The sequence below is a fragment of the Bos javanicus genome, chromosome 13 (genome assembly GCF_032452875.1).
Source record: "Bos javanicus breed banteng chromosome 13, ARS-OSU_banteng_1.0, whole genome shotgun sequence".
Taxonomy (NCBI): Eukaryota; Metazoa; Chordata; class Mammalia; order Artiodactyla; family Bovidae; genus Bos; species Bos javanicus.
The window spans coordinates 32,308,013-32,330,511 of NC_083880.1; the positions used below are offsets into that span (position 1 = coordinate 32,308,013).

General features: G+C 39.6%; 1 protein-coding gene across 2 annotated transcripts in view; it reads left to right on the forward strand.

The window, feature by feature from the left end:
* Positions 1-13,364: 13,364 nt before the first annotated feature.
* MRC1 (mannose receptor C-type 1) overlaps positions 13,365-22,499 on the forward strand; it is a 113,804-nt gene continuing 104,669 nt past the window's right edge. Inside the window, exon 1 of one of the 2 annotated variants that reach the window (XM_061436158.1) lies at positions 13,365-13,705. In XM_061436158.1, coding sequence (XP_061292142.1) covers positions 13,645-13,705 — 61 coding nt within the window. In that variant the 5' untranslated portion in view covers positions 13,365-13,644. The remainder of the gene's footprint in view (positions 13,706-22,499) is intronic. The other variant, XM_061436159.1, reaches the window with a different exon arrangement.

A 22,499-nucleotide genomic window follows, 5' to 3' on the forward strand; every position in this document is an offset into this window, starting at 1 on the left:
TGAATTCAGAGTTCCAAAGAATAGCAAGAAGAGATAAGAAAAACTTCTTCAGTGATCAATGCAAAGAAATAGAGGAAAACAACAGAATGGGAAAGACTGGAGATCTCTTCAAGAAAATCATAGCTACCAAAGGAACATTTCATGCAAAGATGGGCTCGATAAAGGACAGAAATGGTATGGACCTAACAGAAGTAGAAGATATTAAGACGAGATGGCAAGAATACACAGAAGAACTGTACAAAAAAGATCTTCATGACCCAGATAATCACGATGGTGTGATCACTGACCTAGAGCCAGACATCCTGGAATGTGAAGTCAGGTGGGCCTTAGAAAGCATCACTACGAACAAAGCTAGTGGAGGTGATAGAATTCCAGTTGAGCTATTCCAAATCCTGAAAGATGATGCTGTGAAAGTGCTGCACTCAATATGCCAGCAAATTTGGAAAACTCCGCAGTGGCCACAGGACTGGAAAAGGTCAGTTTTCATTCCAATCCCAAAGAAAGGCAATGCCAAAGAATGCTCAAACTACCGCACAGTTGCACTCATCTCACATGCTAGTAAAGTAATGCTCAAAATTCTCCAAGCCAGGCTTCAGCAATATGTGAACCGTGAACTTCCTGATGTTCAAGCTGGTTTTCAAAAAGGCAGAGGAACCAGAGATCAAATTGCCAACATCCACTGGATCATGGAAAAAGCAAGAGAGTTCCAGAAAAACATCTATTTCTGCTTTACTGACTATGCCAAAGCCTTTGACTGTGTGGATCACAATAGACTGTGGAAAATTCTGAAAGAGATGGGAATACCAGACCACCTGATCTGCCTCTTGAGAAATCTGTATGCAGGTCAGGAAGCAACAGTTAGAACTGGACATGGAACAACAGACTGGTTCCAAATAGGAAAAGGAGTATGTTAAGGCTGTATATTGTCACCCTGTTTATTTAACTTATATGCAGAGTACATCATGAGAAACGCTGGGCTGGAAGAAGCACAAGCTGGAATCAAGATGGCCGGGAAAAATATCAATAAACTCAGATATGCAGATGACACCATCCTTATGGCAGAAAGTGAAGAGGAACTAAAAAGCCTCTTGATGAAAGTGAAAATGGAAAGTGAAAAAGTTGACTTAAAGGTCAACATTCAGAAAACGAAGATCATGGCATCCGGTCCCACCACTTCATGGGAAATAGATGGGGAAACAGTGGAAACCGTGTCAGACTTTATTTTTCTGGGCTCCAAAATCACTGCAGATGGTGACTGCAGCCATGAAATTAAAAGACACTTACTCTTTGGAAGGAAAGTTATGACCAACCTAGATAGCATATTCAAAAGCAGAGACATTACTTTGCCAACAAAGGTTCGTCTAGTCAAGGCTATGGTTTTTCCTGTGGTCAGGTATGGATGTGAGAGTTGGACTGTGAAGAAGGCTGAGCACCGAACAATTGATGCTTTTGAACTGTGGTGTTGGAGAAGACTCTTGAGAGTCCGTTGGACTTCAAGGAGATCCAGCCAGTCCATTGTGAAGGAGATCAGCCCTGGGATTTCTTTGGAAGGAATGGTGCTGAAGCTGAAATCCAGTACTTTGGCCACCTCACGAGAAGAGTTGACTCATTGGAAAAGACTCTGATGCTGGGAGGGATTGGAGGCAGGAGGAGAAGGGGACGACAGAGGATGAGATGGCTGGATGGCATCACTGACTCGATGGACATGAGTCTCAGTGAACTCTGGGAGTTGGGATGGACAGGGAGGCCTGGCGTGCTGTGATTCATGGGGTCTCAAAGAGTCGGACACGACTGAGTGACTGATCTGATCTGAACACTAATCAAAAGAAAGCAGCACTAACATTCACTTCAGACAGAACAGACTTCAAAGTAAGGAAAATTTTTCAAGAAAGGGATTATTACATAATAATAAAGGAGTCAATTCTCTCAGGAGAATTAGTGTGTTATGTGCCTAATGACAGAGCCACATAAGGCAAAAACTGATAGAACCACAGAAAGAAATAGATGAAGCTACTATCATAGTTGGAAACTTCAACACCAATCTCTCAGAAATGGACAGTTCCAGCAGATAGAAAATCAGTAAAGACAGAGTTGAATTCAATGACACTAATCAATTAATTGAATATCATTGACTTCTAAGGTCTACTTCATCTGACCACAGCAGAATACACATTCTCTCAAGCTCACAAGAAACATTTACCAAGATAAGCCATATTCTGGGGCATAACACACACTTCAACAAATTTAAAAGAATAAAAACAATATAAAGTCTTTTCTCATAAGGGAATTAAGTTAGAAATCAATAACAGACAGGTAATAGAAAAATTCCCAATTACATGGAGATTATGCAGCACATTTCCAAATAACACATGGGTCAAAGAAGAAGTCTCACCAGAAATTAAAATATATTTTGGAGTAAATAAAATGAAAACAAACCTTATCCAAATGTATGGGGTTGGCAATGGCACCGCACTCCAGTGCTCTTGCCTGGAGAATCCCATGGACAGAGGAGCCTGGAAGGCTGCAGTCCGTGGGGGTCACTGAGGGTCGGACACGACTGAGTGACTTCACTTTCACTTTCACTTTATAGTAAAATAAGTTTCCACCTTGGGAAGCTAGAAAAAGAAGAACAATCAAAAGTCAAAAAGGGGAAGAAAAGAAATAATAAGAATTACAGCAGAAATCAATGAAATTGAAACAAAATCAATAGAGAAAAACCAATAAAACCAAAACCTATGCATGTGTGGGAACAGGGGAGGAGATGGGAAGTCTGTAATTTCCGCTCAATTTTGTTGTAAACCTAAAATTGCTCAAACAAAAAAATGTCTTCCTAAAAAAGTAGTAGTGTTGTTGTTGTTCAGTCACTAAGTCGTGTTCAACTCTTTGCGACCCCATGGACTGCAAAATGCCAGACTCCTCTATACTCCAGTATGTCCTGGAATTTGCTCAAATTCATATCCATTGAGTTGGTGATACTATCTAACCATCTCATCCTCTGCCGCCCCCTCCTCCTTTTGTCTTCAATCTTTCTCAGCATCAGTGTCTTTTCCAGTGAATTGTCTTTTTACATCAGGTGGCCAAAGTATTGGAGCTTCAGCATCAGTCCTTCAATAAATATTCAAGGTTGATTTCCTTTAGGATTGACTGGTTTGATCTTGCTGTCCAAGGGAGTCTCAAGAGTCTTCTCCAGCATAATAATTTGAAAGCAAAAAAAAATAGTGTAGTCTTAAATACATCAAACTTTTAAAATATGTTTTGGGGATAATATTTTCCAAAGTAATATTTGCTTTTAAACTGGCATTTATACATACACAAATCTTAATATTTAGGATGTGCCTATGAGAGTCCCTTGGACTTCAAGGAAATCCAACCAGCCCATTCTAAAGGAGATCAGTCCTGGGTGTTCTTTGCAAGGAATGGTGCTAAAGCTGAAACTCCAATACTTTGGCCACCTCATGCAAAGAGTTGACTCATTGGAAAAGACTCTGATGCTGGGAGGGATTGGGGGCAGGAGGAGAAGGGGACGACAGAGGATGAGATGCCTGGATGGTATCACCGACTTGGTGGACATGAGTTTGGGTGAACTCCGGGAGTTGGTGATGGATAGGGAGGCCTGGCGTGCTGCGATTCATGGGGTCCCAAAGAGTTGGCCACAACTGAGTGACTGAACTAACTGATTATCAATAAAAATCTCATAATTTCTTTTGCTTTGAAATTGGAATATTAATGGACTTTTTTTTAGGAAAGTCTTCTTTTTCTACAATGTATTTCTTTATTTTTCTTCTTAAAGATGTAGGTTCCTTAGAAAATAGGTTTTCCAGAATATTTTATTACATAAACTAAAAAATTACCTTTTAAATTGCTTACAATTATAGATAATATTACATATTTGGTGTAGTTTGAAGAAGATACCCTCTGCTTTTGTGTCTTGATTTCCATCTCTAAAATCTGGATCATTTACAGATCATAAAAATACATTTTTTGCCTTATTCTTAGTTTTTTTTCAAATATAAAATGGGTCAAACAAGCCTTTAAATATTAATTTATTATAAATATATTAATTATAACATTATTAATATAAACATTATTTATTATTAATTTATTATAATTGGATCTGCAAATTACAATATTGTGGTGGGTTTTGCCATACATTGACATGAATCAGCCATGGGTGTACATGTGTCCCCCATCCCGAACCCCACTCCTGTCTCCCTCCCCATTCCATCCCTCTGGGTTGTCTCAGTACACCGTCTTTGAGTGCCCTGTTTCATGCGTCAAACTTAGTCTGGTCATCTATTTCACATATGGTAATATAATGTTTCAATGCTATTCTCTCAAATCATCCCACTCTCACCTTCTCTCACAGAGTCCAAAAGTCTGTTCTTTATATCTGTGTCTTTTTTGCTGTCTTGCATATCAGTTCAGTTCAATTCAGTTCAGTTGCTCAGTCGTGTCTGACTCTTTGTGACCCCATGAACCACAGCATGCCAGGCCTCCCTGCCCATCACCAACTCCCAGAGTCCACCCAAACCCATTTCCATGAAGTCTGTGACACCATCCAGCCATCTCATCCTCTGTCGTCCCCTTATCCTCCTGCCCTCAATCTTTCCCAGCATCAGGGTCTTATCAAATGAGTCAGCTCTTCACATCAGGTGGCCAAAGTATTGGAGTTTCAGCTTCAACATCAGTCCTTCCAATGAACACCCAGGACTGATCTCTTTTAGGATGTACTGGTTGGATCTCCTTGCAGTCCAAGGGACTCTCAAGAGTCTTCTCCAACACCACACTTCAAAAGCATCAATTCTTCGGCACTCAGCCTTCTTTGTAGTCCAACTCTCACATCCATACATGACCACTGGAAAAACCATAGCCTTGACTAGATGGACCTTTGCTGGCAAACTAATGTCTCTGCTTTTTAATATGCTGTCTAGGTTGGTCATAACTTTCCTTCCAAGGAGCAAGTGTCTTTTAATTTCATGGCTACAATCAGCATCTGCAGTGATTTTGGAGCCCCCAAAAATAAAGTCAGTGACTGTGTCCACTGTTTCCCCATCTATTTGCCATGAAGTGATGGGACTGGTCTTGCATATAAGGTTGTCATTACCATCTTTCTAAATTCCATATATATATACATTAATATACTGTATTGGTGTTTTTCTTTCTGACTTTCTTCACTTTGTATAATAGGCTCCAATTTCATCCACCTCATTAGAACTGACTCAAATGTATTCTTTTTAATAGCTGAGTAATAGTCCATTGTGTATATGTACCACAGCTTTCTTATCCATTCGTCTGCTGATGAACATCTAGGTTGCTTCCATGTCCTAGCTATTGTAAACAGTGTTGCAATGAACATTGGGGTACAGGTGTCTCTTTCAATTCTGGTTTCCTCAGTATGTATGCCCAGCAGTGGGATTGCTGGGTCATATAGCAGTTCTATTTCCAGTTTTTTTTAAAGGAATCTCCTCACTGTTCTCCATAGTGACTGTACCAGTTTGCATCCCCACCTACAGTTTAAGAGGGTTCCCTTTCCTCCACAACCCCTCCAGCATTTATTGTTCGTAGACTTTCTGATAGCAGCCATTCTGACCGGCGCGAGATGGTACCTCATTGTGTTTTTGATGTGCATTTCTCTGATAATGAGTAAAGTTGAGCATCTTTTCATGTGTTTGTCTGCCATCTGTATTTCTTCTTAGGAGAAATGTCTGTTTAGTTTTTTCACCCGTTTTTTGATTGGGTCATTTATTATTCTGATATTGAGCATGAGCTGCTTGTATATTTTTGAGATTAATTCTTTGTCAGTTGCTTCATTGGTTATTATTTTCTCCCATTCTGAAGGCTGTCTTTTCACCTCACTTGTAGTTTCCTTTGTTGTGCAAAAGCTTTTAAGTTTATTTAGGTCCCATTTGTTTAGTTTTGCTTTTATTTCCATTACTCTGGAGGGTTGGTCACAGAGGATCTTGCTGTGATTTATGTCAGAGAGTGTTCTGCCTATGTTTTCCTCTAGGAGTTTTATAGTTTCTGGTCTTACATTTGGATCTTTAATCCATTTTGAGTTTATTTTTGTGTATGGTATTAGAAAGTGTTCTAGTTTCATTCTTTTACAGGTGGTTAACCAGTTTTCCCAGAACCACTTGTTAAAGAGATTACCTTTTCTCCATTGCATATTTTTACCTCCTTTGTCAAAGATAAGGTGTCCTTAGGTGCATGGATTTATCTCTGAGCTTTCTATTTTGTTCCATTGATCTATATTTCTGTCTTTGTGACAGTGCCATACTGTCTTGATGACTGTAGCCTTGTAGCATAGTCTGAAGCCAGGCACGTTGACTCCTCCAGTTTCATTCTTTCTCAAGATTGCTTTGGCTATTCGAGATTTTTTGTATTTCCATACAAATTGTGAAATTATTTGTTCTAGTTCTGTGAAAAATACCATTGGTAGCTTGATAGGGATTGCATTTAATCTATAGATTGTTTTGGGTAGTATACTCATTTTCACTATATTGATTCTTCTAATCCATGAACATGGTATATTTCTTCATCTATTTGTGTCATCTTTGATTTCTTTCATCAGTGTTTTATAGTTTTCTATGTATAGGTCTTTTGTTTCTTTAGGTAAATTTATTCCTAAGTATTTTATTCTTTTCTTCACAATGGTGAATGGGATTGTTTCCTTAATTTCTCTTTCTGTTTTCTCATTGTTAGTGTATAGGAATGCAAGGGATTTCTGTGTACTAATTTTATATCCTGCAACTTTACTATATTCACTGATTAGCTCTAGTAATTTTCTGGTGTGTCTTTAGGGTTTTCTATGTAGAGGATCTTGTCATCTGCAAACAGTGAGAGTTTTACTTCTTCTTCTCCAATCTGGATTCCTTTTATTTCTTGCTCTTCTCTGATTGCTATGGCTAAAACTTCTAAAACTATGTTGAAAGTAGTGATGAGATTGGGCACCCTTGACTTGTTCCTGACTTTAGGGGAAATGTTTTCAACTTTTCACCTTTGAAGATAATGTTTGCTGTGGGTTTATCCAGAGAAGGCGATGGCACCCCACTCCAGTACTCTTGCCTAGAAAATCCCATGGACGGAGGAGCCTGGTAGGCTGCAGTCCATGGGGTCCCGAAGAGTTGGACATGACTGAGAGACTTCACTTTCACTTTTCACTTTCATGCATTGGAGAAGGAAATGGCAACCCACTCCAGTGTTCTTGCCTGGAGAATCCCAGGGATGGGGGAGCCTGGTGGGCTGCCGTCTATGGGGTTGCACAGAGGTGGACACGACTGAAGCGACTTAGCAGTAGCAACAGCAGTGGATTTATCATATATGGCTTTTATTATGTTGAGGTATATTTCTTCAATGCCTGGTTTCTGGAGAGTTTTTATCATAAGTGGGTTTTGAATTTTGTCAGAGGCTTTCTCTGCATCTACTGAGATAATCATATGGTTTTTATCTTTCAGTTTGTTAATGTGGTGTATCAGTTTTATTGATTTGCAAATATTGAAAAATCCTTGCATCCCTGGAATAAAGCCCATTTGGTCATAATTTATGATCTTTTTAATATGTCAAATAATCTTATAATTAAATTATTTTGAAAGACATGTGCCATGCCAAACAAAACAGTGGCTCTTCAAATAGTCTGTACATTACAGTAAATCTAAATATACTATCTGAAGAATATTATGAACTAAAGTCAAATTTTAGATAAATTATCCAATACAAAGATTTTTCATTCCTATAAAGTTAATTACTTTCTATTAAATTGCAAAAGCAATTTATTATTGGTGTTTTGATGTATTTTGATAAGGATTGGAAAATTGAAGAATAAGAACAATTAAAATCCCAGTTTTCTATCTTTAAAATTTTAAGTTTTTACTTTACTGCATCATTATATCTTTTTTTCCTTCTGAGTCAAAATTATCTTGGTATCATTTGAGCAAATTTGCCTATTAAAAGATAGAGATGGTTAAACCAAATAAACTTCTGTATAAATCACCAGTTTAAACTAGGAGAAATGATGGAATAGACTACCAAATAATTTGTTGAGCTGATTTTCTTGGAACTGTTTCAGAACAAAGGAGTCACTAAGTTCATCTTACATGGAACTGAGTGGGTGTGAGGTACGTAATGTTTGAGAGCATCTAAGAGGAAATGAAATAGTTCACCAATTATCTCACCAATTAGGAAAAAAAGAGGATTTCCTTTATTTTATATAAATCCTCCTTTAGCTTGAAGGAAGTACTAGTTGAAAACAACCATCAGAAAGCTAAATGAAAACCAGAACCAAAACTTAGTAGAAGTATAAAGAGGATGGTAAGAGTTGGATTTTATTTTAATGTGGTAAGATGTACATAACATAAAATTTATCATTTTCATGTACAACTCAGTGGTTTTAGTGTATTTGCAATGATGTACAACTATCACCACTATTTTTAAAACTCTTCTTCATCCCCAGTGGACACTCTGAATCCATTAAACAATAACACTCATTTCCCCTCCCCCACTAGTCCCTGGTAAAAATAGAGGTATTTTTCCTGTCTTTATGAATTTGTCTATTCTACGTTCATATAAGTAAAATCATGAGGCATTTGTCCTTTTGTGTATTATTTATGTCTGTGTTATTTCAAGATTGTAAGTGTTGTAGCAGGTATCAGAATTTCTTTTTTATGGCTTAATAATATTCCATTAGATATATTATTTTATTACAATGGAATAGAATAATATTAATATATATAATATTCCATTGTATATATATTGTTTTATCCCTTCATCTATTGATAGACATGTGTTGCTTTTTACCTTTTAGCTACTATGAATAACGGGAATAAACATTGGTGTACAAATATTTGTTTGCATCTCTGCTTTCGATTTTTTGGGTATACATCTAAAAGTGAAATTGATGGATCATATACCAAAATCACTACAGATGGTGACTGCAGCCATGAAATTAAAAGACGCTTACTCTTTGGAAGGAAAATTATGACCAACCTAGATAGCATATTCAAAAGCAGAGATATTACTTTGCCAACAAAAGTTCATCTAGTCAAGGCTATGGTTTTTCCTGTGGTCATGTATGGATGTGAGAGTTGGACTGTGAAGAAGGCTGAGCGCCAAAGAATTGATGCTTTTGAAGTGTGGTGTTGGAGAAGACTCTTGAGAGTCCCTTGGACTCCAAGGACATCCAACCAGTCCATTGTGAAGGAGATCAGCCCTGGGATTTCTTTGGAAGGAATGATGCTAAAGCTGAAACTCCAGTACTTTGGCCACCTCATGCGAAGAGTTGACTCACTGGAAAAGACCCTGATGCTGGGAGGGATTGGGGGCAAGAGGAGAAGGAGACGACAGAGGATGAGATGGCTGGATGGCATCATTGACTCGATGGACGTGAGTCTCAGTGAACTCCGGGAACTGGTGATGGACAGGGAGGCCTGGCGTGCTGTGATTCATGGGGTCACAAAGAGTCGGACATGACTGAGCGACTGATCTGACCTGATCTGATCTGATGGCAATTCCACGTTTAATGTTTTAGGGATAGGAGCAGCCTTTTTCCCTAGTGGCTACACCAGTTTACATTCACACCAGTAATGCCCAAGAGTTCCAATTTCTCCACACCCTCATCAATGCTTGTTATTTTCTGTTTTTGTTCTTTGATAACAGCCACCCTAGTGGTCATGAAGTGATATATGATTTGGTTTTGTTTGCAATTCCACCTTGGCTAAGTGGTAAAGAATCGCCTGCCTTGCAGGAGATGTGGGTTCTATCCCTGGGTTGGGAAGATCCCCTGGAGAAAGAAATGGCAACCCACTGCAATATTCTTGCCTGGGAAATCTCATGGACAAAGAAGCCTGGTGGGCTACACTCCATGGGGTTGCAAAAGAGTCAGGCATGACTGAGCAACTAAACAGCAACAACAATGTTGAGCATCTTTTCACATGCTTATTGGCTATTTGTATATTTTCTCCAGAGAAATGTCTATTCAAGTACATTGCTCATTTAAAAAATTGGTTGCTTTGTTGTTGCTGTTGAGTTCTATTTCTTTACACATTATGGATATTCTTTATCAGATATATGATTTGCAAATATTTTCTCTCATTTCTCTCATTCTTTTCACTCTTTTGATAGTGTCCTCTTTAATTGTGATGAACCCCAATTTAATCTACTTTTTCCTTTTGTAGCTCTGCTTTTGGTGTCATGTCCAAAAGAAAAATATTGCCAAATAGAATGTCATGAGGATTTTTCCTGATGTTTTCTTACAAAAATTTTCATAGTTTTAGCCCTTAACTTTAGGTTTTGATGCATTTTGAATACTTTCTGCATTGAATGGTCTTGGTACCTTTGTAAAATCTGACTAACCTCATATTTGAGTGCTTATTTCTGAGCTTTCTGTTCTATTCTATTGGTCTTTATGTTCTCTCTTATGCCAGAACCACACACGATTTTGATTACTGTAGCTTTATAATAAGTTTTGACATCAGTAAGTGTGAGACCTCCAACATTGTTCTTTTTCAAAATTGTTTTGGCTATATGGGATTTCTTGGAATTTCATATGAATTTTAAGATGGGGTTTCCTGTTTTGCAAAAAACATCATTGGGATTTTGATAGAAGTTGCATGGAATCTGTAAATCTCTTAGGGTAGTATTCTCATCTTAACAATATTATGTTTTCAACTCTATGAACATGGGATAGCTTTCCATTTATTTAGGTCTTCTTTCTTTCAGCAATGTTTTGTAGTTTTTGTTGTGTAAGTCTTTTGCCTCCTTGGTGAAATTTATTCCTAATATTTTATTCTTTTTTGATGCTATTGTGACTAGAATTGCTTTCTTAATTTCCTTTTCAGATTTTTAATTAATAGTGTGTAGAAACACAACCAAATTTTGTGTTTTAATTTTGTATTCTATTTTGTTGTATTTGATTATTAGCTGTAGCAGGTGGTTTTTTGTTTTTTGTTTTTTCCTTTTTGGTAGACATTTTAGGATTTTTCACATATAAAATAATGTCATCTCTGGAAGAAAGATACTTTTACTCCTTTTTCTCTGACTTGGATGCCTTTATTTATTTATTTTCTTGACTAATTGCTCTGGCTGGAACTTTTCTTGCCATGTTGAATAGAAGTGGTGAAAGCAATTAAAAGCTTTAATTACCCTTCAGAATACACAAGTCTGATATTTGGAAGATGAGTCCCCTGAAGGGCTATCCTGGATCCATCAGGGTGCAAAAAAGGCTGTTACCTGCCACAAAGATGGGGGAGTGGAAGATGATAGCCACCACCCAAGGAAGAGCTTGAAATTCACTGAAATGTACCAGCATTTCCATCAAGCTCTCCCCTGGATCCTCCTAAGTTTCTGCTAGTTACTTGGGATACTAAAATAGACTCCAGACAGTTTCTGCCCAGTTTAGTAGGTGTTGAAGTGGAATGATGGATTTCTAAAACTTCTTACTCCACTATCACTCCCACAAGAACTGGCTTTCTTTTTAGCTTGGTCACCTCTTTTAACCTGTTAAATCTTTGTTTTAGTAAGGTCAAGGTCATGGGGTAAATTCTTTGTGGGATGATAGATCTTCTGTTGTTTCAAAATCACAGATTGTACCACTGATCCTGGTTGGCCATATGACACATTTTGTGTGATTTAAAAAAATCTGAATGTGAGTGTAGAGAAAATTCAGTTAAGTTTTATCTGCTTCTGAAATTAATGTAAATCCAAATTAGGCCAAACTTTCTGAATTTATATAGTTGGTTTACATTTAAAAACCATGAATGTCTCATTTAAAGTATTTTTTTTCTCACGATAAATCAGTGAAGCAGTGTTTTAGAAAGAAATACTTTGTTTCATTTGCTGTGTTTTGTAACCAATCTTTTATGTCAGTGAAACACTGGCTTAATGAAAAAGAAACATTTTTCTTTGTGTCCTACATTTTCATCATATTTTTCATCCTGTCAGAGTAATCTGAAATTTAGAATGTTAAAAAAAATCAGTAAGAGAAATATATCACATTTCTTACTAGGAAGCAAAGTTTATAGTATCACAAAGATGGTGAATCTTTGAGCTTTCCACTTGAAGACAAACTATTCATTAAAACATATACATTACCATATGTAAAATTAGACAGTGAAATTTACTGTATGATGCAGGGAGCTCAAATACAGTGCTTTGTGACAACCTAGAGGGGTGGGATGGGGTGGCAGGTGTAAGGGAGGTTCAAGATGGTGGGGACATATGTATACCTATGGTTGATTTATGTTGATGTATGGCAGAAACCAACAGAATAATGTAAAGCAATTATCCTCCAATTAAAATCAGTAAATTTAAATTAAAAAACTAAAATAAAATTTCAAGAAATACTCCAGCAGCTTCCTTTTGTTTGGCTAACATTTCCCACACTCCAGTTGTGAGCTGGCTATCTAATTATCGATATCTGCTTCAAAATGTTCTTAATTCATGCTTTACTTCTGAAAAATAACACAATAGATCTGTAGGGTTAATATGATGGTTCATGAAAGATGTTTTCATTTCTTTAAAAAGAAATTATCCCACCTATCATGAAATGACCAAATGAGCAGACTTCCTCCTGGCAAGACGACCCTTGTAAACCTGAAGAGGATCACTATTGTTAAGGATGGGCAGTGGGGCTTTACTGCAAGTCCTGTCACTGTTTTCTCTGGATCTCTTGAGAACTTTCTAGAAAAAGACTTCTAGAACTTTCTTCTTCCTTTTACAACTGAGCTTCTTTCTTAAGCTTAGTCTCTATTTTACATTTCTTCTAGCTGAAAGGAACAAAGCTCCATATGAAGCCACTTTCGAAGCTTTCAAAGAAAAAAGGAAACTCTAAACGTTGAATATGGAGAGTAGGATGGGATCCATTTCAGCGCTTAAGAAGACATTTCCACCAGAAAACTATCCTTTAAAAAATAGTTTATTATTTTAGATGTAATGCCATATTGGTATAATTCAGGATTTTTAAAATTTTCATTTTTGGAGGAGGGGCCGCATGTGGCATGTGGGAATCTTAATTTTCTGACAAAGGATTGAACTTGTGCCCGCTCTGTGTTGAAAGGCCAGAGTCTTAACCACTGGACTGCTAAGGAAGTCCAGAAAACTGTCCTCTTTATTGCCTGCCATCTCCACTACATTCCAGGGCTTGTCTGCTGAAGGTCCCTGGATTCAGCTGCTGCCCAGAGAGAATCTCACTTTTCCAGCCCAGGTAGTGGCCTCCAGCTTGCCCTCCCCCGCATCCAAGCAGAGCCGGGAGGTCCAGCGCTGTTTCACTTCCCCCCTTTCCCAGCAGGCCGGCCCTGGCTCCTGGGTTCTCACAGGCGCCCAGTCGCCTCCACCCTCTTCCTCATCTCTCTCCCACACGTGTCCCTCTCTCCCCTTCCTCTGTGTCTGCTCTTCTCAGAAGTTAGCTTACAAAGCAAAGTTGTAACTTTGAATTCCTGTTTTTCCAACCACCCTCATGTGACAGGATATCTCCTTATTGGAGGTTTTCCCTAATTTCAGAAGCCCTTTAAAAGTGGGCGCTTCCTCCACGCTCCTTTTCAGCTGGGCAGTTCTGAGAAGGGCAGAGCGGGCAGGGACAGCTGGGGGCTCACTGGCCTGGTCCTCCCCGCTCTCTTCTCTCCATCCGTGGAAGAAAAGGATAAACTCTGGACCATGAGGCCGTCCCCACTCCTGTCTCTCCTCTTTCTTCTTCCGGTAGCCGTGCAGCTCCTGGGTAAGTAGGCTAATGAGGTCTGAACTTCCTGACTTGGGGCCTGGGGTCTATGATACCCCCTCCTTTGGGGGAGAGTGTTAAGGGATTCCTTCCACACCTGCGTGGAGGAGGAAGCCGGGCTACAGCACCACCAGCTCTGCAGGAAGCTGCTCCGGGTTCCCAGGCTTGGAAGCTGGGGACTGGCAGGAGGCAGCAGCTCCTCCTGGGGTCAGGGGGCTGCCTGATCTGAGCCCCTCAGAACCCTGCCTTCCTCTTACCTCTTCTCTCGTCTCCCATTGCCCCTTCGCTGCTATATCTTCTTGGAGTGATTTCCGCTCCGGTTGGCGAATTCTTGTTTTCAATTTCCATCTAACTCTCAACCAATCTCTTCTGAGCGTTTTTGACCAAAATGAGGGCAGCGCTGGTGTCTCTCTTTATCGTAGGTGTAAGGATGGGTCACAGATAGTACCCCCCAAAGATCTCATGCGAGTTTACAACTCATCTTTTTTCTGTGAATGCACCTTAAAAAAATTTTTTTTTTTAAGTTGGAGTTGATTTATAGTGTTGTGTTAGTTTCAGGTGTACAGTAATTGGGATCAGTTATACATATACATACATCCCCTCTTTCTTTACAGTCTTTTCCCATATAGGTCATTACAGAGTATTGAGTAGAGTTCCCTATGCTGCAAGGCACCTTCTTATTAGTTATCTGTTTTAGACATAGTACTGTGTATACCTCAATCCCAATCTCCCAATGTATCCCTACTCCCCACCCACCCCTTACCCTCTGGTAACCATAAATTTTATTTTCTGTTTCAGTGACTCTATTTCTATTTTGTAGATAAGTTCATTTGTATCCCCTTTTAGATTCCACGTGTAAGCAATAGCATATGATATTTGTCTTTCTCTGACTTACTTCACTCAGCAGTGAATGAACCATTTTGATCAGTCCTAGTTTTTATTACTAGACAGTTCATCCTTAGGTGTTCTACATAGATCCTTCTCTCAGTTCTAAGTTGTTCAAACTGATTTATTCCTATTCTTCCATCCCTTCCTTTTTTTTTCTTTCTTGGAAATGGATGATAATTCATGAGGACCAGACTCAGAGCTTTCCAGAAGCCTGAAGACAGTATGAAGTCTCTCTCTTCTATTTCTTTAAACACATCTTGCTTTACCCTCGGAATGAGAGCTGAGAGTGTCTGGAGGAATGTTTATTCCAAGGTCTCTTTTGAGATGAAATAGATGGGATTTCAGCTTTGAAATTTTGTATTTCTGATCCCCTTTCATTTTTCACAAATCAGCAAATACCACCTTGCCCAGCCTGTGCCAAGGGTGTTCCATGCCCTGTCAACATGTTGGAGGCAGGTGCTGGGGAGAGGGGATCATGGATGAGACAGAAGCTCCTGACCACCAGGAAGCTTTCCAGGGAGAATGTTCAACCACAGAAAACAAATCGGCATGACCATGAAATAGCTGAGATGATAAAAACACAAGCAAAGGCAGCATAGTTTGTAAATGGACCCTGCTACTTAATTTCTTTGTGCCTTAATTATAAACTTTCTTAGTATATAAACTAAGAAGCATCATATTACTTGTCCCATCAGTTGTTGCAATGACTCAATGAATTAAACTATGTAAAATATTTAGAACATAGTATGACTCATAATAGTTACTAAATGTTAGCTATTCATAACCATGACTATTTTTTCCCCCATGGTAGCAGTCAGTAGCTCAGTGAAAGCAAGATAATTAGCATTTAAAGGAAAGGTTTTCCAAGAAACAATACAGAGGAAGGAGTCCTGAAGTCTGAGGAGATATTTTCCCTGTTGTTTTTGTTTAGTCACTAAGTCATGTTTGCAACCCCATGGACTATAACCCTGCCAAGCTCCTCTGTCCATGGAATTTTCCAGGCAAGTATACTAGAGTGGGTTGCCATTTCCTTCTCCAGGGGATCTTCCTGACTCAGGGATAGAACCTGAGTTTCCTGCATTTGCAGGCGGGTTCTTTAGCACTGAGCCACCAGGGAAGCTCTTATTTAACCTGAGTCCTGGCTACAAAGCACATCTCTTAGTGAGTAAGGAGAAGGGTGACGGGATAGCAGGCTCCATATCACTCTGGTCTTCATCTTGAAAGACTGTCTTGTGCAAGAGGATTAATATATTCTTCATTACCCCAAAGGTTAAAACTAAGACCAGTGACAATCTTCTAAAGGTTTCACTGTCTCAAATAGAATGTTCTTCGTAGGAGAAAGTTTTCTCTCACTAAAGGTCTTCAGAGGAGAAGGCAATGGCAGCCCACTCCAGTACTCTTGCCTGGCAAATCCCATGGACCGAGGAGCCTGGTAGGCTGCAGTCCGTTGGGTCGCTAAGAGTTGGATGCGACTGAGCGACTTCACTTTTACTTTTCACTTTCATGCATTGGAGAAGGAAATGGCAACCCACTCCAGTGTTCTTGCCTGGAGAATCCCAGGGACAGCAGAGCCTGGTGGGCTGCTGTCTATGGGGTTGCACAGAGTCGGACACGACTGAAGTGACTTAGCAAAGGTCTTCAGACAGACCCTGAATGAGACCTGTACTCCAACCTGGCAATAGAAACATCATTGGCCACATTATATAGCCATGTTTAAAAAGGTAAAAACAAAAAACAAAAAACAAAAAAAAAACAGGTGACACTGATTTTATGAATATGTTTTATTTAACCCAGTGTATCCAAAATATTATTAGTCAACATTCATCAATATAAAGCTTACTGGGATATTTTTACATTCATTTTTTTTTAAACTTTGTTGTTGTTTTTTTTTTAGTATAGCCAATTAATAATGTTGTGATAGTTTCAGATGGACAGCAAAGGGACTTAGCCATTCTCTCCCATACTCCCCTCCCATCCAGGTTGCCACCTCACATTGAACAGAGTCCCCTGTGCTAAACAGTAGGACCTTGCTGGTTATCCATTTTAAATACAGCAGCATGTGCATGTCTATCCCAAGCTCCCAAACTATCCCTTTAGATTGGTTTTAATACTAATCTAGGATGTCTGTGAGGAACAGTTGCCCACTGACCACTCCCTTACTAGTTTTCATAAAATTTTCCTTTAATATTTATATTTTTCCTTCATTCTTCCTTTCTTTTTTTATCTTTTCTTTATTTCTAGTCTCTCATTTATTCCTTTATACATGTGACTTGTTTTGGTACCAGATTTAACACATACTTTCTGACATTGTTGAGCAAAACTAAGTTTTTGTCCTCTTTCTTTCTTCAGCTGTTCTGATAGTTGTCTATTTTTCTTGTTATTGTCCCAAATGACTTCTGATTTTTTTCTCTGATTCTGAGTTGGAGACCTGTCGGTGTAGGATATTGCAGATACAGGTGAGAAGACAGTTGCTTTGTTGTGTGACATTTCAGCACCTTCTTAGGTTGTTGGACCTAATTTCTAGGTAGGAAGAATCACTGCTGGTTAAATGTGAGTGTTAAAGAATTAAATACACTTAAAGTAGGTCAGAAGGAGAAAGACAAATACCATATAATATCACTTATGTGTGAAATATGAAGTATAAACCAAATGAACTCATCTATGAAACGGAGACAGACTCACAGACATAGAGAAGAGACTTGTGGTTACCACGGGCAGGGGTACTGAGGGAGGGATGGACCGGGAGTTGGGATTAATAGATGCAAATTATTATATAGAGAATGGATAAACAGCAAGGTCCTACTGTATGGCACCGGGAACTATCCAATGTCCTGGGATAAACCATAATGGAAAAGAATATGAAAAAGAACGTATATATGTATAACTGAGTCACTGCTGTACAGAAGAAACGAACAGAACATTGTAAATTAACTATACTTCAATAAAATATATTTTTAAAAAACAAAATACGGAAGGCAACCTGTAAGGGGGAAAAAAAAAGAATCAAACACACTCAACCTCAGTTATAGACAAAGACCCTGTCTTCAAAGGGACGTGGATCACAGTGATGACAAGTATTCCTGAAACCTGGTTTCTGACACTGAATCTTGAGCAGCTGAAGGAGAACCAGGAGGTCACAGAGCCACTCGGGGAGTTGAACAGAAGGAATGTAGCCTTTTAAGTGGTGTATTGTTTGCATGGCAGAGAAGGAACAAAACTGCTATCAATGTGAGAATAACAGGGTCCTCTTGCCTCCTGGTAAGCATCAAGCACTGTTGAATGGAAACATCATATAGTTACACTGATCCATAGAGGGAACTCATGGAAATCAGGTAATAAATTGAGAGCAGAAGGAGATAGGAAGGCAAATACCCTTTGAAAAAGAACTGAAACTGGCATAGGAGACATTATAGGATGTGCATGTGTGCTCAGTTCTTCTATTGTGTTGGACTCTTAATGAACCCATGGACTGTAGCTGTCTAGGCTCCTCTATCCATGGGATTATCCTGCCGGGAATACTGGAGTGGGTTGCTATTACCTCCTCTAGGGGATTTTTAACCCAGGGATCAAACCTGTATCTCCTGTGGCTCTTTGGCAGGCAGATTCTTTATCACTTGAGCCACCTGGGAAGCCCCTTACTGTGTGACAGATTCTTCTGATTATAAACCAAGTTAAGGTTACAGAGCCCTTTCAGATCCTTACCCACTTCAATTAATTGCTTTCAGATCCTTAATCAGATCCTTACAACAACCCTATGAGAAGGGTTGAAAGTGAAAGTGAAGTTGCCCAGTCGTGTCTGACTCTTTGTGACCCCATGGACTGTAGCCCACTAGGCTCCTCCATCCATGGAATTTTCTAGGCAAGAGTACTGGAGTGGGTTGCCATTTCCCTCTCCAGGGGATCTTCCTGACCCAGGGACAGAACCCAGGTCTCCCATATTAGAGGCAGGTGCTTTACAGTCTGAGCCATCAGGGAAGCCATGAGATGGGTTGGTTGGGTGTTATTAATGTCATCCACCTTTTACTACATGAAAGGCTCAGAAGTCAGCTAGCCAGTAAGGACCTGACCAGTTCTTGATTGTGGTCTTCTGGTTCTGAGGCTAAGAAGATGTAATTTACTAGCTGGAGCGTATTGACCAGGAAAGACATAAACGTGCTTCAAAACAGCAGTATGTCAAAAAGGGGATTAGTCCCTCTATTTGGATCAATTATTTAGATTTTTCACTTGGAGATGGGAAAGGGGACAGTAACCTTTGAGGGTTCACTATCTGCAAAATGATTTTCTGGGTGCTTTGCTTAAATTATCTGTAAATATATATATCTAAATATTTCTAAAAAAATATTTAGAAAATTTCCAGCAGCTCTATCAGAGAACATTATTATCCCATTTGACAGATCAGGAAAGTGAGGCTAGAATGATTAATTTAACTGAGGCAACACAGCTAGGACTTGGTGGAACCAACATTTGATTGCAAGTTTGCTGGCCTGCAAACACATGCTTCTTTCCACCACATCACATGGGAACTCTGGGGTCTCTATCCTCCTGTCCCTGTCTTTGCAACAGTTCTCTGTTTTTTTCTAGTTTCATCCTGCTCTGGACCATTTCACATTGCCTACAATACTGATTTTCCCCAGCTAATGATAAGAATATACTAATATGTATCAAGCAATTTCTGTGTGTCAGGAACTGTTTTCAGCGCTTTGTTTAGATGATCTAATTTAAATCTCACATGACCAGCAGGTCCTGTTCTTTCCTCCTCATTCTTCAGGGGGAAAAGGCAGCACAGAGTAGTTTAGATACTTGAGTAAGGTCACTCAGTAAGCAGTAGAGCTCCAATTATGTCGCAGTCAGATAGACACAATGCATAAAAATTAATTTGCCTGGTTATGAGTGGAAGAAGAAAACTTGTGTAGTCTCAGCTTCTTACCTACATGTTTTGCTTGTCTTGAAGTTGGCAGAGAGGCTGGGTTTTTGAGGTTGAAGATCAGGAGAGAAAGGGAAGGATGGTGAATGAAGTGGCAGCTGAGAATGGAATCCAGGATATAAGTCTGGGGATCAGCAGGTGGCAGGAGAGCTCCTGAGATGGGAGTGAGTGAATACAGGAAGGGAGTAGGTATTCCTATCTTTAGGGAGGGAGGCAGGAAGTTGGCAGTGTTCCTTACTTACTCCCAGACTGTTTTCTCCTTGAGGTCATAGTCCGTATTGGATTAATACTTGCACCTCCCCCAGTAGCCTAATTGTTGTTGCTGTTGTCCTTTAGTCTCTAAGTTGTGTCCGACTCTTGGGACCCCATGGACTGTAGCCTGCCAGGCTCCTCTGTCCATGGGATTTCCCAGGCAAGAGTATTGGAGTGAGTTGCCATTTCCTTCTCCAGTAGATCTTCCTGACCCAGGGATCAAACCTCTGTCTCCTGCACTGGCAGGCATATTCTTTACCACTGAGCCACTTGGGAATCCCCAATAGCCAAATGCGGTGACTTTAATTGGTAGGTTCTCTGGATATTTGATGAATGAATGAAGGATCTAAGAGGAAAATAAAATCATTTTCAATTTTTTCTTTATCCTTTTGTTCAGTATCACTAAACCTAATCATGTGATCCTTAGTTTCCCCCTTGCCCCCAGCAATTGTTATAGTTTGTGTGTGTGTGTGTGTGTGCACGTGTATGGTAGTGATGGGTTAGTCCCTCAGTCATGTCTGACTCTTTGTGACCTCATGGACTGTAGTTCACCAGGATCCTGTGTCCATGGGATTCTCCAGGTAAGAATATTGGAGTGGGTTGCCATTTCCTTGTCCAGGGGATCTTCCCAACCTAGGGATTGAATCTGGGTCTTCTGTATTACAGATAGATTCTTTACTGACTGAGTCTCTAGAGAAGTCCTTGTGTATAGTAAGTGCATAATAAATATTTATTTTTAACTAATATATTTACATAAATAAATATTTATTAGCTTAATTTCAGTTCTTTGGAGACACACTTGTGGGGTGTACTGTCACTGACGGGGGCTAATGAACAGATTCTTGGTTTGGTTGACTCAAGATGGTGACCTCTGACAATGACTTGACAATGACTTGACTTGACCTCTGACAGTGACTTTTTTCCCAAGACTGGGAAAAATCTTGGGAAAAACTGGCTGAGGAGGGGGCTGTGAGACCAGAGAGAGACAGCTGGTCCAGGGTGGGTGAAGGAGCAAGTGAGCCCTGTGGGCAGATGAGCTCAGCCTTCCTGGGTACTCTGGGTGACAAGGTAGAATGTATGTCCCAGAATCATCCTTCCTTGGTGTAAGGATTAGGGCTGTTCATTCCTCCAACACCCACTGGTCACTAGTGAAGGGCTGCTCCTAGGAGGTGTTCTTTCTCTGACCCTTCTAGTCTTTGCAGTGGGTGAAGGAAGCTCTGATGGTCCGAAAAACGTCCCCAGGCCCAGAGATGTGGGGCTGCCCCTGGGGATTGGAGCTGGTACTCACTGAAGTAGCAAAAGGCAAGAGAAATAAATGGGTTTCTGGCAGCATCCACTACAAAATACCCATTTACTTTCCTCTTATCCAGCTTCCCTTTCTTCCACAAGTTATTAGCTTTTATGTTTTCACGTCAGTGTTTTATTTATAGATGGTGGGGAAAGCCTAAATATGTATAAGGAAGTACAGCCTATGACAGTTATATCTCTAAATTGTCACCTTTAATAACCTCACTTTCTTTGCCAGTAAATTTGGAAATTTGAACTTCCCTGGTAGCTCAGTTGGTAAAGAATCCTCCTGCAATGCAGGAGACCCCAGTTTGATTCCTGGGTCAGGAAGATCCACTGGAGAAGGGAACGGCTACCCACTCCAGTATTCTGGCCTGGAGAATTCCATGGACTGTATGGGATTGCAAAGAGTCAGACATAACTGAGTAACTTTTACTTTCACTTTGGAAATTTAATGACTTGCTTAGTGTTATCATTTAAAACAGTTAAAATGTGCTTAAAAGAACATTTGTACCCGTGATGTTGGATATCCAGGCTTTGGCCATTTTTTAAAATTAACTTTTATTGAAATATAGTTTTTTTGCAATGTTGTGTTAGTTTCTGCTGTTACAGCAGAGTAGGCCAGCCATGTGTATCCATATGTCCCCTCTTTTTTGGATTTCCTTTCTATTTAGGTCACCACAGAGAATTGAGTAATGTTCCCTAAGCTATATAGTAGGTTCTCATAAGTTACCTATTTTGTACACAGTAGTGTACACATGTCAATCCCAGTCTCCCAATTCATCCCACCCACCCTCCCTTTCCCACGCTGGTGTCCATTTGTTCTCTACATCTTTGTTTTGTAAATAAGATCATCTATATCATTTTTCCTAGATTTCACATATGTGCATTAATATATGATATTTGTTTTTTTTTTTCTTTATGAGTTACTTCACTCTGTATGATAGTCTTTAGGTTCAGCCTTGGTGGCTCAGATGGTTAAAGAATCCGCCTGCAATGCAGGAGACCCAGGTTTGATCCCTGGATTGGGAAGATCCCCTGGAGAAGGGAATGGCAACCCACTCCAGTATTCTTGCCTGGAGAATTCCATGGACAGAAGCTATAGTCCATGGGGTCACAAAGAGTTGGACATGACTGAGCAGCTAACACTTTCACAGGCCCATCCACGTCTCCACAAAATGACCCAACTTCGTTCCTTTTTATGGCCAGACTTCAGGCATTTTTAACCTGAGACATTGTGTGGAAACTTCTTTCCTAAATGCAGTTTGACTTTTTATATTTCTCCCCTTGAAGTGTGGGCTCTGCGTATCAGGGAACTTGTCTCTAGTTTGTCTTTGCATTGTCACCAGCAGGGTGCCTGATATCTATTTGTTGAAAAATAAAAGATTATTAAGACTGAGTTAAGACGGATGGCTGGCTTCATCAATTCGGTAAATACATTTC